General features: G+C 30.9%; 2 protein-coding genes and 1 long non-coding RNA gene across 6 annotated transcripts; 2 read left to right on the forward strand and 1 right to left on the reverse strand.

The window, feature by feature from the left end:
* Positions 1-1,056: 1,056 nt before the first annotated feature.
* On the reverse strand, positions 1,057-12,547 carry LOC117206519 (lysine-specific demethylase lid). 2 transcript variants are annotated; one of them, XM_033445950.1, is made up of 18 exons: positions 12,022-12,547; positions 8,846-9,062; positions 8,608-8,768; positions 8,162-8,527; positions 7,796-8,074; positions 7,235-7,727; positions 7,020-7,147; positions 6,736-6,930; positions 5,331-5,791; positions 4,982-5,243; positions 4,074-4,896; positions 3,787-3,995; positions 3,473-3,697; positions 3,281-3,365; positions 2,800-3,200; positions 2,543-2,663; positions 2,263-2,405; positions 1,057-1,953 (listed from the first exon to the last, which is right to left on the reverse strand). In XM_033445950.1, the coding sequence occupies exons 1-18, from the start codon at positions 12,250-12,252 to the stop codon at positions 1,888-1,890; spliced, it is 4,866 nt and encodes a 1,621-aa protein (XP_033301841.1). In that variant the 5' UTR covers positions 12,253-12,547; the 3' UTR covers positions 1,057-1,887. The 2 variants fall into 2 exon arrangements, with proteins under 2 accessions (XP_033301841.1, XP_033301840.1); XM_033445949.1 differs by having other exon boundaries at positions 1,057-2,022.
* On the forward strand, positions 10,486-11,394 carry LOC117206520. The gene is made up of 2 exons (XR_004487411.1): positions 10,486-10,711; positions 10,827-11,394. It is a non-coding gene; the product is annotated as an uncharacterized LOC117206520 (long non-coding RNA).
* A 495-nt stretch (positions 12,548-13,042) lies between the features above and the next one.
* Positions 13,043-13,914, forward strand: LOC117206810 (cytochrome b-c1 complex subunit 8). Of its 3 annotated transcripts, none has more exons than XM_033446470.1 (3): positions 13,043-13,122; positions 13,362-13,520; positions 13,687-13,914. In XM_033446470.1, exons 2-3 carry the CDS (start codon positions 13,367-13,369, stop codon positions 13,779-13,781), a joined length of 249 nt encoding a protein of 82 aa, XP_033302361.1. In that variant the 5' UTR covers positions 13,043-13,122; positions 13,362-13,366; the 3' UTR covers positions 13,782-13,914. The 3 variants fall into 3 exon arrangements, with proteins under 3 accessions (XP_033302361.1, XP_033302360.1, XP_033302362.1); XM_033446469.1 differs by having other exon boundaries at positions 13,064-13,141; XM_033446471.1 differs by having other exon boundaries at positions 13,089-13,221.
* The last annotated feature ends 829 nt before the right edge of the window (positions 13,915-14,743 follow it).

Here is a 14,743-nt window from a genome sequence, read left to right on the forward strand (position 1 = left end):
AGTCAACATTAAATACACAAATTACATTTCGTAACCTATATTTCACACCAATGGATAACAACGTATCTCTTACGTTTTTCCGCTTTTTTTTATCGAGAATGAGATCCATATTTGCAACACTTACAACATTTATAAAATGGTTTATTACGGAATATATTTTATCGTTAGTATAAGTATCGTCTTTATAACATTTAGTGATTTTATAATACTTTAATGTACAAAGTAATAAGTAAGCTTTAATTATACTACAACGATGCATTACACCATGTAAATGTTAACAATATAGGACAGTTAGCAGTTTTAAATGTTGAACGCGAACTAACGTTGAGCGTATAAAATGAAAGGATCGGCACACCAAGGTATAAAGTTATCGACCTATTAAATATTACAAAGCGTAATACAATCATAAGGATTGAAACGAACATTTCTATCTGTTAATCGTTTGAAATCGTAAGAAATTAATATTTTATAATACTACAAATAGAATTTACATTATAAAATGTATTTTTTTTAGGCCATTCGGGAATTGTTTGATGAAATCAGTAATACCTTAATATAAAACGATATTCTAGATGTTTGTGAGAAGAAAAATGAAATGAAACGAAAAATTAAATGATTTACAGATTTGTATAAATTATATAAGTTGTACACTCTGGTCCAAAATCCAATGAATTGCGATCAATTGTTCCAGGAAGGCAGATTTAGATATGCTATGTATCTGCGTGTCAATTCTTTGTTTTATACAAATTGTGACTTACTTCTATATTTCAACCTAATTTCTTATATATATATATAAGATACATATATATATGTATATATATGTATATATATGTATATATATATGTGTGTATATATATATATGAATATGTATATGTATAATATCTACCTTAATACACACATACGTCAGTCTATCTGTACATACTATTTTAACGCAAGGGAAGTTCTCTTACACCATTACAATTAAAACCCGATACAAAAACCGACGGAATCTTTCTTCGAATAAAAGTAATCTGAGGTGACTTCTCTGTTATATATGTTATCGCCGTCGCTAATATTTCTTTTTTGTCACAGATCGTCTAAATCATTAGATCAAACTATGCCCTCCTTTCCTTTCTTCGTTATCTTTTACATTTTTTTTATCTTTTCCATATGTTATTTAGGAAAAGAGCGTCACATTCACACTATAGATCGCATTATGAATAATGCTAATGCATATCGTTAATTATTCAACAGTCGTTGGTCTCGCAAAACCTGTATTTCCTATCGACCGTTGCAGCGAGACATAAGAAATAAGAGTTACAATGAGATGCAAAATATCCGTTTTCTAAAATCCCATATAAACAACAAAGTAGTATATCACGGTTCATCCGCGATACTTGATCTGTACAATATGTATTACAATTTAAAAGGTTTTTTTAATCAAAATCGTGTACTTAATTCAAAACTAATATCTTATTTTGGTTAAAAGCAAGCAGGTTTTCATGTTATAAATTAACATTAAATATTAATGCATGAAATTAGTATTCCTTCAGTATAAATAAATGTATTGGACTCGAACAACAAATCTTCTTAATAAACAACTGTTTTATCTTAGAAAAATAAAATACAATGTAATATAATACATACAAAAAGTTGATACCTCTCTACAGGGTACCAAATCAAAATAAAAAAATAATGTTCATAATCGTCAAGATTGCGATTCGACCGCATTATAATACTTTATCTCCAATATCCGCTCGCAACAGTAATCAAACAGCATCCAATAATCTGCAGTACCAACTGACTGAATGATGATTGTAGATGATATTAATTGTCGGGCTGCAAGTTCCCAGCCAATTGAATTGATAAACATCCTAGCCTTGTACAGAGCTAACGAGGTAAAGTAGGCTAGTAAGTCTTGACGAAGGATGTGGTTTCTTGAATGTCTGCTTCACTATCTGTGCCCTGGTATCCCTGAGATTGAGAAAGGGAAAGAAGTGCATCCAGGCCTAATGATTCAGCTAGGGGATCTGGCGCTCTTGACTACAGTGTAGACAACACAAAAAAAATATTGCACTAAAACTATAATATAATGTTATTTAACAAATGAAAAAGACTTAAGACTCAACTGAATTCAAGTAAAATCAAGAATTGGGAAGTAATTGAAACTCTGTGTAAAACTAAAATATTACACAACAAAGAGAAAAGATTTAAATGTCACCAAGCAGCTAAAAATACTACAAAAGTAGCAATGACATCCTAAGCATATTAATTTTAACTTACCGTTGAGTTTTGCTCTGCTTCTTTACAATTACTACATATGTAATCATCCTCCTCTGCAATTTCTGTACGATCTAAACCAACACAATGCATGTGGAACCAACCTTCACAGCCACCATCACACTGTACCCAATCAACTTCCCTACCTAACATAAACAAAAACAAAACAATAATATATAGAATAGCACGCGCGCGCCCTCGCGCGCGCACACACACACACAAAATGTAATAATAAATATAATTATACTAAAATATTTTGTTGAAATATGTGAAGTATTCCTACCGCTAGGTCGTAAGCAGTTAACAGCCGCACAATCATCTTCTTCGTCTGAAGTATCCTGTTTGGTCTTTTTCCTGTTACCACCCCTTTTCTTTGGGCCTTCTTCTCCTTCTTTACGTTTCATCTAAAATTTACGTCTAATTGAAACCAAAGCAACAGATTCATAACAAACACCGTATTTATATAAAGTATTTTTAACTAGGAAATGTTCCAAATTCAAGCTTTGCTAATATATACAAGGCATTTCTAAATTTAAATACCTTTCGAGGTCCACGCTTTATTGGAACTAGAGAACTGGCTGATTTTTTTTCTTTCTGCAATGCTTTGCGCTTAGCTAAATTCTTTTCTTCCATTTTTTGTCTTCCAAGTTTTTTCAATAATTCAAATTCGTCGGATTTTCTTTTCCTTCCACGCTTTTTTACATCCTTTATATCCTGATTCAAGTTAGTTTGGACTTCCTCGTATGATGCATATTTTCGAACCGTACTAGGACTATTTGTATGACATAGTATACGCCAGATGTGTTGTGTTTCATCAAGTGCAACTTCTAATAAATCGCCTTCCATCATCAGTTCTTCAAGACGTAACCTTGCTGTTTGTGAAAGTACAACCGCAATTTCCGTTGCATCATTTGATTGTGTTTTACGTTGAATTTTTGATACTGTAAAAGAAAACATAAACATCATGAATACTACGTTTATATCTTTAACATTTATTATTTTTTGTGAGAGAGGATCTTACTATAGGAATACGCATGTTCGTTACTATTGAATGTACTACAACTTGGTTCATCATCGTCTATAGTAACAATGTCGTCATCATCATCCTAAAATATATCATAAATATATTCAATAGTGTATAATATAGACGTATTTCAAATATTGTGCTATATTACAAATTCTATATATAATACTATTTATATAATAGACATACCGCAATACTAACTACACTATCATCTGAATGCACACCACTGAGTGGGGCAATTGCTTGTACTCTCTGATGTAATTCAGGATTATTTGCTGCCTTTTTCAGTTCGCTGCTAATAATCTTTTCTGTCTTTTCTCTTGCAGCTGCTTCCACTAATTTTTGTGATAATACAGACAATTTTGCCAGTGCAGATGAAATTTCATCCGTGGCTAGTGCTTGTCGAGCTCGATCCTATTCGATGTATGTATACTATGTATATTATGTATATCGTTATATATTATAACTCGATTTGTTAACGTTAATTTTTACATAGACCTCACCTGCCAATTCATTGCACGTTCCGTTAAACATTGTAATGCTTCACCTTCTGGTAAACGAATAGGAATTTTTTGAAGACTAACTAAAAGTGCAAGAATAGTTTCTAACCGTGGCCGTCGTGAACGTAAGCAACATGGACATAAAAATTTAATTTCTCTTGACATTGGAAATTTTCCTTTATACGATGTCTTTGGTAAAGGTACACAGTTTGCTAAAATTACAATATATTTTGACTAATTATAATTGAGCTCAACACCTATATTCATTATAATGAGAAAATATTACTTACAGTGAAACCAATCCTTACAAAGCTCACACTGAAGCATGAGCCCGAATCTTGGTCGACGACAAACACAATACCTTGAATCGTCAATTTCGGTTTTCATTAAGTTTCTTTCCCTTAAATTTCGCATCGCTTCCATTTCGCGTTGTTCAGCTAATTTAAACGCAGCTACAACGGTAGCTGAATCATTGGAATCATCCAATTTTGTATCACAGACAAATACAGGTCCTATAGAATCTTCATTCTTACTCTTTTTAGCTTTTAACGCTTGTATACCAACGCCAATTCGCGGTGATAAAGCTTCCATTAAAGTATAATGTGAATTTTTCCTTAGGAATGTTCTTGCTGTCCTTTCTTTCCAGGTTTTTGCTTGTGAAAGAGTAGATTCTAAGATCGGAAGAGCATCTAGGTGCAGTGGAATATTTCTACCTTTTTTAATTAAATCATCTAGCGTATTATAGTATGGAAAGTTATCTCTTGCTTGTATCTCTTCCATTATTTTTGTCCAATTTTTTGCCTTGTTTAATGTATCTTGAAGGACATCTAAGCTTGGTAGGTAAGCTTCTACTTTATCAGCTTCACGAATAAATTCTTCGAGAGATGTAATAGTTTGTCTATTTTTTGTATGGAAATATAATTTTGCTTTTTCTTCCCAATCATCAATTGCAAGCATTAATGCTTGCAACTCTGAGAGAGTATTTTCTATACTTAAATGAGGAGGCATTATCATACCTTTCTCAATTAATTTTGCTAAATCATCACGATGTACTGACTTTGGATCTTCTTGAACAGACTTTACTTCCTCAAGCCATTGTATTTGTGTTAATTTCTGTAATAAATAAATGTGATTATATATCTAAGAACACGAATATATTCTTGTCAAATACGTGTATACATTATATTTATGTATTTACTTGTCTCAAATGTGTAAGTTGAGGTAGTTCAATACAAATAGAATCTCCAAATTCAATACATTTTTCCAACTGTTCAATATCACAATCATCCTCTTTAGATTCTAGTTCTTCTGCTTCTGTTTGAAATTGCAATACTTGATCAAGTATAAATTTTACACCATCAGACTCCTTGAGTTCACAGCACAGATTTGTTATTTCTTTATAGAAAAGTGTTAATTCTTCTACTGTAAGCTTGTACTTAGTTTCAACAGATTGTCTGGTTCTGTATAAAAAATTTCAAATAAGTGAACTTATCTTAACACAAATAGTGATATCTAATATGAACATAAACTTAAAAACTTCATAATACCTGGTACGTTGTTTATTACTCAAAAGTTGTTGCGCAACACTTGCACACTTTTCAGCATCTTGTACAGCAGTTGTTAAAGCTGTGAGCAATTCACTTTCTGGAAATTTTTTACTTTCGGCTTCATTTAACAGTTCTTTTAATTCACTTAATTCAATTTTATCACTCTTTTTATCAGGATCCATTGCCTCTTTTACTTTTGTTACCCAGGAGTCAAATGACTCTGCTTTCAATTTTAATTTTTGTAACATAATTGGTAATTCGTCTAGAGTATAGCGATAACGTAATGTATGCTTATCTGGAGGACAATCACAAAGATCTGTGAAATGCCTTAAACAAACTAATTGAGAACTTTGGCATGAACATGTAACTGCACTCAAAAAACAGGTTGTCTTGCAAGCTTCACACTGTCTCTCATCGTCTGGTAAAAGTTCAAATGCTTCTCGTTCTGCTTCTGTTACACCCTGAAAGATATAATTTTTACCACAAAGATCATTCATGAGAACATACACCATTCTTACATTTTAAAAGAAATATTACAACGCAGAATGAGATTATCAATGAAACACATGTATCCATCTGTAGATAAGAACACTTTAAAATAGAAAAGATTTTTACAAATATATTATTTGTTTAAAATTAACAAAGATACTTTTCAACAAAATTACAAGAAAAACTATAAAAATCTCTGAATCAACAGAGAAAATACAACGCCTGTTTAGCATCATGGCAAGACTTTAAAAACATAACCTCTATTCGCCAATAAAAGTTATATAATCAAAATGAGAGACACACCAAATAGATATCAACAAGTCAAGGTTGATAACTAAGGAACGATCGCACAAAAACTATTTTAATGATATGAATGTAGGCTAACCAAAAATAACGAAATATAAAGGCATTAACGATGATTATAACGACGTCGGTGAAACTACGATGCCCAATGGTTGGTAATATCAGCCGCACACACGTCTTTCACCGCGTGTGCCCGCATGGTTACGGTTATGTATGTTTGCCGACGTGTACGTGTAATGTTGTATGTGTAAGTCTGTGAGGGAATGTCTCAGCATATACTATACCATTTGACCTAAATATATTAGGCTTTGCATTTAGAATTATAATCTGTTCTATGTGAGAAAGTGATTTTGGAGGCAACATTTAAACGTTAAAAATACTTATGAGTTCAAAAAAGAATTAGACGCCAAGCATCTTATAAATTTTAATGAAACAAAAGATGAAATATATATTTATAATAATTAGTAAATTACATAAATACGCAATTTGATAAACTTAACAATTTAGTTGTATTGCCTATAAGTATTTTATTTTTAAAATACATTTGTGATATCTGCATCAAATTTAAAAAATAAAAATTATATTATTTGAAAAATAGAAATATGTCACTTACCCACTCCAACAGATTCTTCCGTAGTTTCTTCTCATCATCTACCATTTGAAGCATATCATGGTAAGTTGCAGTTGCGATTCCTATATCTAATGAGTCTGGGTCCAATGACATTTTACACACCAATTCATCATGAGAAAATACACAAAATCGTCTTAAATTTGAATAATGCGTTATGCAATCTCGTCCAATTTTGAGCTATTAAACATAGAATAACTGTATAAACTAAGTACAAACATGGATATAATATAATATGTTGGTAATAAGAATTTAAAATGATAGTATACCCAATCAGCGGGAGCAAAATTCACGGCTTCAGCAAAATTGTAACCCTGATTAAAACCTGCGTGATACGCTCTCGGAAATGTCACTACAAATTCTCCCGCGTGTTGATCAGTTCTGAATACTGGAACGCCTAAAAATCAGATATAAATATTAATGATAGTTTATACTAAATAGTATATACTTAACAAAATGGCAATTAAAAATAATATCGTATTACCTTCATTTGTTAAAATGTTTGGATTCATAATAGTAACTAACTGATGAAGTAAATCTGGTTGACTATGAAACAATTCTGGTGCAGCCGATTTCATTGAGTGTTCAAATCGTTCCGCTTCAGAACCTGGTACACCATACCATGTTTTCGGCTCTCCCCAGTGTAGATAATTGATTGAATAACTCCAGTGATCCTCATTATGCCAACAAAATGTTGCAAAACACATTCCAACATACATCCATGGAACTTTCATACCACTAATATCAGCATTTATATGACCTAATACACTTCCTCGTAAAATTGGTAAATTGTTCAAATTCCATGAAGATTCAGCATATTCTTGATCACATGTAAACAAATTGACGCTTGTTTTTGTTGGAAATCCCGACCCGTGATCCATTGTATGTAAATCTGCGCCATATTCGACTGTTACATCTTCGTCAATTGAGGAAACAATTCGCCAAAATTCTTTTTCTACTAGTGATGTTGGCACCATCTACAAAAAGTATTGTCCAATATTTGCAAGTATATTACAACATTATAATACATAATAAAATAACATACATGTACAGGCATGTTAAAATAGTCGCTCTTAAATTGGTCAGCCATTTCACCAAATTGTTGAAGTGTATATTCCCTTTGTGCTTGCTCAAAACCGAATGCTTCCATTGGCTTGGAAACTTCTTCAGCAACACACTTTGGACATCTCCAATCACCTTTTGGTATTTCTGTCAAAGGTGGCATAAGACAAAAAGTATGATAACTATCATCACATCCATCACATAAAAGCATGCTTTCTTCATTATCACCTCTTCCGCAATTGTGACAAATATACTTTGCCAACTAGAAAAATACACACATGAATTAAGAAAGAGAAAATAAATTGTATAAATACAGGTCATAACTAAATAACATATGATGTACACTCACTGGGTCAACTTCATAAATAAGTTTTACACCTCTAGTTTTGTTCGATTTCTTTCCTTCTTTGGTATTAAATCCAGCCATTTTTGGGCCAGGTCCATAAAACTGTAATTTTTTAAGTTCTTTACTATTATCTTTATCATCATATTGTTTATTTCTAATTCCATCTTTACAATCATTGTCAGAATCACATTCCTCTTTACAATCCTCTTGTTTAATAGATACTTCCTGCTTTTCTTCTTGACCACTAAATCTCTTAGAACGACGGGAAAATTTCTCAGGTGGGGGTTTAATTTGTTGCCGTGATATAATTCCATGTGGTTTATAATCTCTATCTTTTTTCTCATTTACATTAGAATCTGGTTCAATTTTCTGTATAATTCAACATATGATATGTGCGCATTAATTATTAAAAAAATAAATGTACAGCATCTAAATAAGAAATAACTTACAATATCTGCCAATGTCTTTCCTTGTTTAAACACATCAAATGGATACAAAATACGTTCATAGTGATTTTTTAGAATACTTCCAACACTACGACCAGAAGGATAACCTAATTTATTTGCAATTTTTGCCCATCTCCTTTCCTTCGTAACTGTGTCAATTCCTCCTAAAAATAACATTAATGTATTAATATTTAGAAACCATGAAGTAAAATATTAACAATTAAATAATAAAACAACAAACCTTCATCGGTAACTATCTTATGTAAAGAATATAAATCAAGAGCCTTGCGTTCAACAAGGGGGATTTTTAAAGATGAACCTTGAAGTTCCCAGAATTTTGCAATCTGATCCAAGAAATTAAGTTTTATCCTGGTTTTTGCCTCCAATTCGTTTAGCCTTTGTATTCTCGGAACAAATTTGAATTTATCTACATCAACAGCAAATGGTGGCTGCCAATTCTACAAACAAAAGAGAAAAGAAAAATTCATAAAATTGATTTATACACATCTTATCTATTACAATATAAAATACATACATTACACATACATACAAAATAAAGTATAAAATACATAAGATGATACAATATACAAAGTAACTTAGTATTATATTAGTATATATGTATTATAGTAGTATTTATAGAATATGAATTGTTAATAACTATTATATAAGATCTTAAAGAGGCCCTAAATATTTACAAATAATTCGGTAACAAAACAAATTAAGTATAGTGAAAATTATGTAAAATAAGCATCCTAGTGATGCAAAAATTCTGGATTATTTTATTTATACATATCTCTGTTTATTAAAAGAACAATATAAATTTATTTAATCATTTATAATATTTATCTATATGTCATTTATATAAAGAATAATACAAAAAAAAGTTACAATAGTACATTTTGCGAATTATACACATTTACTACGATCTGGATTTGCATTCGATATACGTCGGAATACTTACAGGTCTTCAGATGATTCAATTAATTTAATAAAATACGGATTAGCATTTAGAGCATATATAGTAATGAAAATATAATTACGGTCTTTTATTGATATTTATCTAGCATAAGGAAATAGCAGAGAAATTACTTTCGTCTTAATTTTATTTGTTCTAAAATATCAAATTTATTGATGAGATACATAGTAACATATAAATACATATATCTAAATAATCGATAAATGCTTTCGTAGCTTCATCTCATCACCGTGACGCAACACCATTGTAAGATCAGTCGACTTTTAGAAACAATAAGTAATAAAGAGCATAAAACAGCCATCGAAATAGAAATGTGAATGATTTTGTTGTGATGATATAACATTTAATATGTTTACAAACGATTATATAATTATATCAACACAATAAAAAATTAGACATATTTTTAACATGATGCATATTGCTGCATCTCAAGTTGAAAATATATAAATATCGTGAAGATTTTCTCCATATACGACGCCCGTTTAATGCCGTGACCATAGTTATTTCCGTAATGGCGTCATCCCGTTACAAAATATGAATTTTCTCAAAGAGTAATGAATTACAGATAACTAGATTAATATACAAATTACGATTAGATCAAAGTTATCAGTTAGACAAAAGATTTTACAATAAGAGATAACAATTGTAAAAACAATCAATTTTTTTCAAAGTTAAAGTGTTTGGCATGGAGAGGAACATTAGCAGTCGTAATGATACATTTATCGTTGCTAGACTAAAAACAGTATATGCTATAAATCTAAATAATGTTTACGTGAAAAGCTGTGAGAATAATATTTTTATGTTTTAAATTTATACACGTTGTGATAAATTTGTGAAAATCACCATACCCTTAAATTACTTGAATAATTATAAAATTTCGAATAATGTGATTCGTAATAAAATTAGTGCTTTAAATATATAAAAATATACTTTCATTCGGGGAAAAAAGTGTATAATACATTCAAAAAAACAATGATTGCGTAATTTTCTCAGTACAGATTTTATATAATTCATGTTAAATTATTACCTATGTGTGCTATATTGTTCGTACGTTTTGTATGATGCATTTTAGACGATTATATATTTATGCATAAAAAAACCAAGATTTTTGACACTCAATTTATATCGAAGGTATACTTCTAATTTCTCATTATTTATTTGTCCTTTTCATGATCAACATAATTTTACAATTTATATTGTAAAATCTTTCTTTTCACATGTGAAAACAAAATGGTGGCTCAAATAGATTCTAACGGTGATACAAATTAAACGAACAATTTATGGAATTTGAACTAGAAATCTGAATATTTTACACAAAGCTGATATTTCCATATTTGTATATATAGGCAGCGAAAAACATGGCAAAATTCGATGGTACTGCGCATCGGTACTTTCTACTTCGTAAAACACGAAATTAAAACAAAAAAAAAATTATATCGAATTCTTAGAACAAACCAAATACAGAGATTCTCGAAGAGAATTGCCATATGACACAAGGAAGCATATTTATTCATCAAAAACTTGTGATATTTTTAGGTAAAATCGTTTTACTTCTGGGTACACACGAAACTGATTCCCATATCGACAATATCACGATATCAGAATTGTATCAAAAAGATCTTTACCTATAAACGCTGATAATTATTTCAGCGCTTCCTCTGTCGATGTCATGGATATCGTATAGAATTTCCGAAACATTTCAAGACGTTTTCCTAAGGTGACATTGTTTCGATTGTCTCGGCCATTTTACATAGCGTACCTTCTAGCTATAACGATATTAATGTCGCAATAAAATGAGTACCGAACATATTTCATTTCAGAATTTTTTAGTAGTTCCTCAGAATACTGTCACTCCCAATTCTACTTCCTATTCTAACCCGTGAAGATATCGACGTGTGTATTGCATCTTGAAATGTCGATATAAATGCTAACAGCATACGCATACAAAATAAAAAAAACCCTCCGAGATAATAAATCGAAGTCTTTTCTTCCCTTTCGATCGTATTATCTGACGACTCGTATCGATACGAAACAGTCACGACTTTTGCCAGATCCGTACTTTTTTAACGCGAACGGAAAATTCTATCTTTATTGATATATATATATAAAAGAAACACGTTATACGAGGAGAAACGAATTTTCCTCCTTTAATTTAATTGAATTTTTCTAAAGTACATGTTACATAGGAACTCATTTATTTTATGATGTCACGGCTATGTGATGTTCGTACGGAAGCGTCATAGTGCGTAAACGAGGTCGTGTGTGCATATCTGCACGTTCACGAGAATCACAAGAAAATACAATGTTATCCATTCGTTCAAGTCTTAGGTCTTTAAGCATGGAACAAGGATGATGCTTGTATAACGTGTCCTTCCTATGATAAGGTAAACGAAAGAGAAAGCAAGGAAAAGAAAAAGATTGATAGTAGGTATGATACTCACAGGCGGCGGTTTGATCTTACAAATGCCAGACTTCTCTGCGATCGGTCGTATTTTTGCAATGTAGCCAAGAGGGTCGTGAAACTCTTCGATACTCGGTTCGAAAACCGGCGCCTCTGGAGGTATGACGAACTCGAAGTCCGAATCACCACGATCACAAGCCATGTCTTGGATGCAACGATAAGTCCCGAAAAAGTCTTCACAACCGAAGTTCGTGTCGAACCTCGATACCATGACTTGAATGCCTCGACACAGCTTGGACGCGGATAGGTGGCCCACAAGGCACCTAACGCGGGTGAGGACCTCGCGTCAGGTTTAGCACCGTTACTCAGTTACCGGTTGCAGCAATTTATTTAGAAATCTGCTTCGATAAACCATCTTTATTAACTGCATTTGTGTACCTCGTGAGAAGCAGTTGACAATGTATGCAATAAGCACAAAACACAAACAGTAAACACTAACCACGATATCACACGAAACCTCGCACACGAGCAACTGTCCCATAGCCCCATTCCGTGATTCGTAAACCTACCTCTTCTTCCCTTACTTCATTACAATGCAATAGTGGCGCCATCTTGCATCGAAGAACGGATTATAGAACTTTTTCGCCTACGATTTTTGTATGTATGAAACTATGATCATAGATGTAAATTTATCAAAATTATTTGTTCATAGGAAGGACGTTTAAGAATTCATATAAGAACATGATAAATATTAGTATTTTTAATGAAACATTGTATTTGAATACAACGTTTGAAAAACGCACGTTAAAGTTATAAGTACAATAAATGACAAATAAAAACAAAAATTCCCTATGAAACGTTGCTATTCACTTTTAATACATAATCAAATTAATTAATCATTTCTAAAACATAAGTTGTTCATGGGAAAATCATTTATAAATTTCCACTGCCACTACATAGTATGTAATTTTAAGATAAATATTTGTAGTATTTGAATGTGTTGATATTAATACAAATTTATGTCAAATCACATAATTTAAATTTGGCGCCCTAACACACAGATAACAAACATGCCATCTAGCGAATATACTTCAGAGGTGTCAGAATCAGATATTCACACGTATTGGAACGTTCCAAGTCGGTAGGTATATCATTATTACGTAAGTTATATAGTTTTGAAATAATTAACTTCATTTTTCACACTTAATAAGTGATTGTTAGTATTTAATAAGTAATTAAAGTAAGTAAAGTTTATTTCTAAAAATTATGTTTATGAAATTTGTAATATTTTTTATGTTACTTATTTTGTTTCTTGGTTATATTTGTTTATTATATTCACTTATGTTTTGCAGTATTAAAATAATTGTTTTTTGAATTCAGTTAAAATGGGAGGAAAGAGGTTTGGAGAACTTGAAAAAGTAACTGGTGTTACATTTTTCCGTCTTAGTCCATATGAACAAAGTCCTTTTGCTGGAATACGTGAGGCCACTGCACGATTTGTAAAACGCTGTAGAGGAGAATTCTTTTTTATTACACCTCGTAAGTATTTTTTATTAATTAATAATAAAATAATACTTTCAATTTGTCCTTCTCTAAATAATAAAACAGTAGAAGCGTATTATTATAGTTGCATAACTTAACACATTTTTATATTACAGCTAGCATTATATACCTATCTATTAAAATATTATACATTACGTTTCAGCCTTTCTTTGTACTTACCTACTAATGGAATGGGCAGATTTTGAATATCATAAACTACAACGTAAAAATCCGAAAGATTATGAAAATGATACATAATCTTTCAATATTGACAAGTAGATATGGCTATAATTGATAGGTTAAATGTAAAATGTAACATTCATGTTAAATGAAATTTGACTAAAATGTTAGCATTAAAATGAAACTCATTAAATATTTGAAAAGAAAAGTATATTTTAGTTTATTCAGTTGAAATTTTTTTCGACAATGTTATACTCCATAGAATTGCATCTAATTGTGTATATCCTCTACTAAATTTTATTTGTATTTAATGCAATAAATAATTGGTATGGATAAAATAATTTTATTGTTATGAAGTGTACTGCCTGAAATCATTGTAATATTTAGTAAATATTTATATTGTATTTATTGATAGTTTTCTTTTAATTTATGTTTTGTTTTATACTTAATATTAGTCTGTATGACGTGATGTGATGTTACTTTTAGAGAGAAATTTTCATTTTCTTTCGTCATAACATTACTTGTGCAAATTTCTTTGGAATTTTTATGGTATCACCTAAAATGTAAGAGATACCAGTATGTACATATATCCTTTATTGAATAATTTGTTTTTAAAGCATACAATTTTACTTCAATATATTGTAATATAAATCTATGTATTTTAAGAAATCATAATGCATAAGTATTATGAAGGATTTGTTACTTGTTATTAAAGTTATTATATTTTTACTAAACCGTAAATTTTCCATCTCTTTTTAGTTTCTTTTTTTATCATTTTGGCAGCCCTGTTTTATAACTTTCATTTTTATTTTATTCCGCTATACAATTTAGGGAACCGTAACATCGACGGACATTAATTACTCGTTACTACCAGCCAATTACATCTCAATTACAATATCCTGCCTCATCGTGTTGAAAATATCTGATTCCGTTAGATCTAACCGCCATATTGTATAGCTACGATTCGACCAATGAGAGAGCACGCATTAGGAATGCACCTGGGCAAAACAGGTAAGAAACGAACAGGCAAAGAGCAATCA

This window comes from Bombus bifarius, unplaced genomic scaffold, assembly GCF_011952205.1.
Source record: "Bombus bifarius isolate JDL3187 unplaced genomic scaffold, Bbif_JDL3187 scf7180000008008, whole genome shotgun sequence".
NCBI lineage: Eukaryota > Metazoa > Arthropoda > Insecta > Hymenoptera > Apidae > Bombus > Bombus bifarius.

What these genes read in the sequence shown, in the direction of transcription:
- LOC117206519 (XM_033445949.1), bottom strand. Translation starts at nt 12,252, where the DNA reads ATGGTATCGAGGTTCGACACGAACTTCGGTTGTGAAGACTTTTTCGGG. An exon ending in TTATTTATGAAGTTGACCCA is followed by an intron (nt 8,075 to 8,161) that starts GTGAGTGTACAT and finishes GTATTTTTCTAG; the next exon opens with TTGGCAAAGTATATTTGTCA. An exon ending in AACGTGCAATGAATTGGCAG is followed by an intron (nt 3,698 to 3,786) that starts GTGAGGTCTATG and finishes TACATCGAATAG; the next exon opens with GATCGAGCTCGACAAGCACT.
- LOC117206810 (XM_033446470.1), top strand. Translation starts at nt 13,367, where the DNA reads ATGGGAGGAAAGAGGTTTGGAGAACTTGAAAAAGTAACTGGTGTTACA. An exon ending in ATTCTTTTTTATTACACCTC is followed by an intron (nt 13,521 to 13,686) that starts GTAAGTATTTTT and finishes ATTACGTTTCAG; the next exon opens with CCTTTCTTTGTACTTACCTA.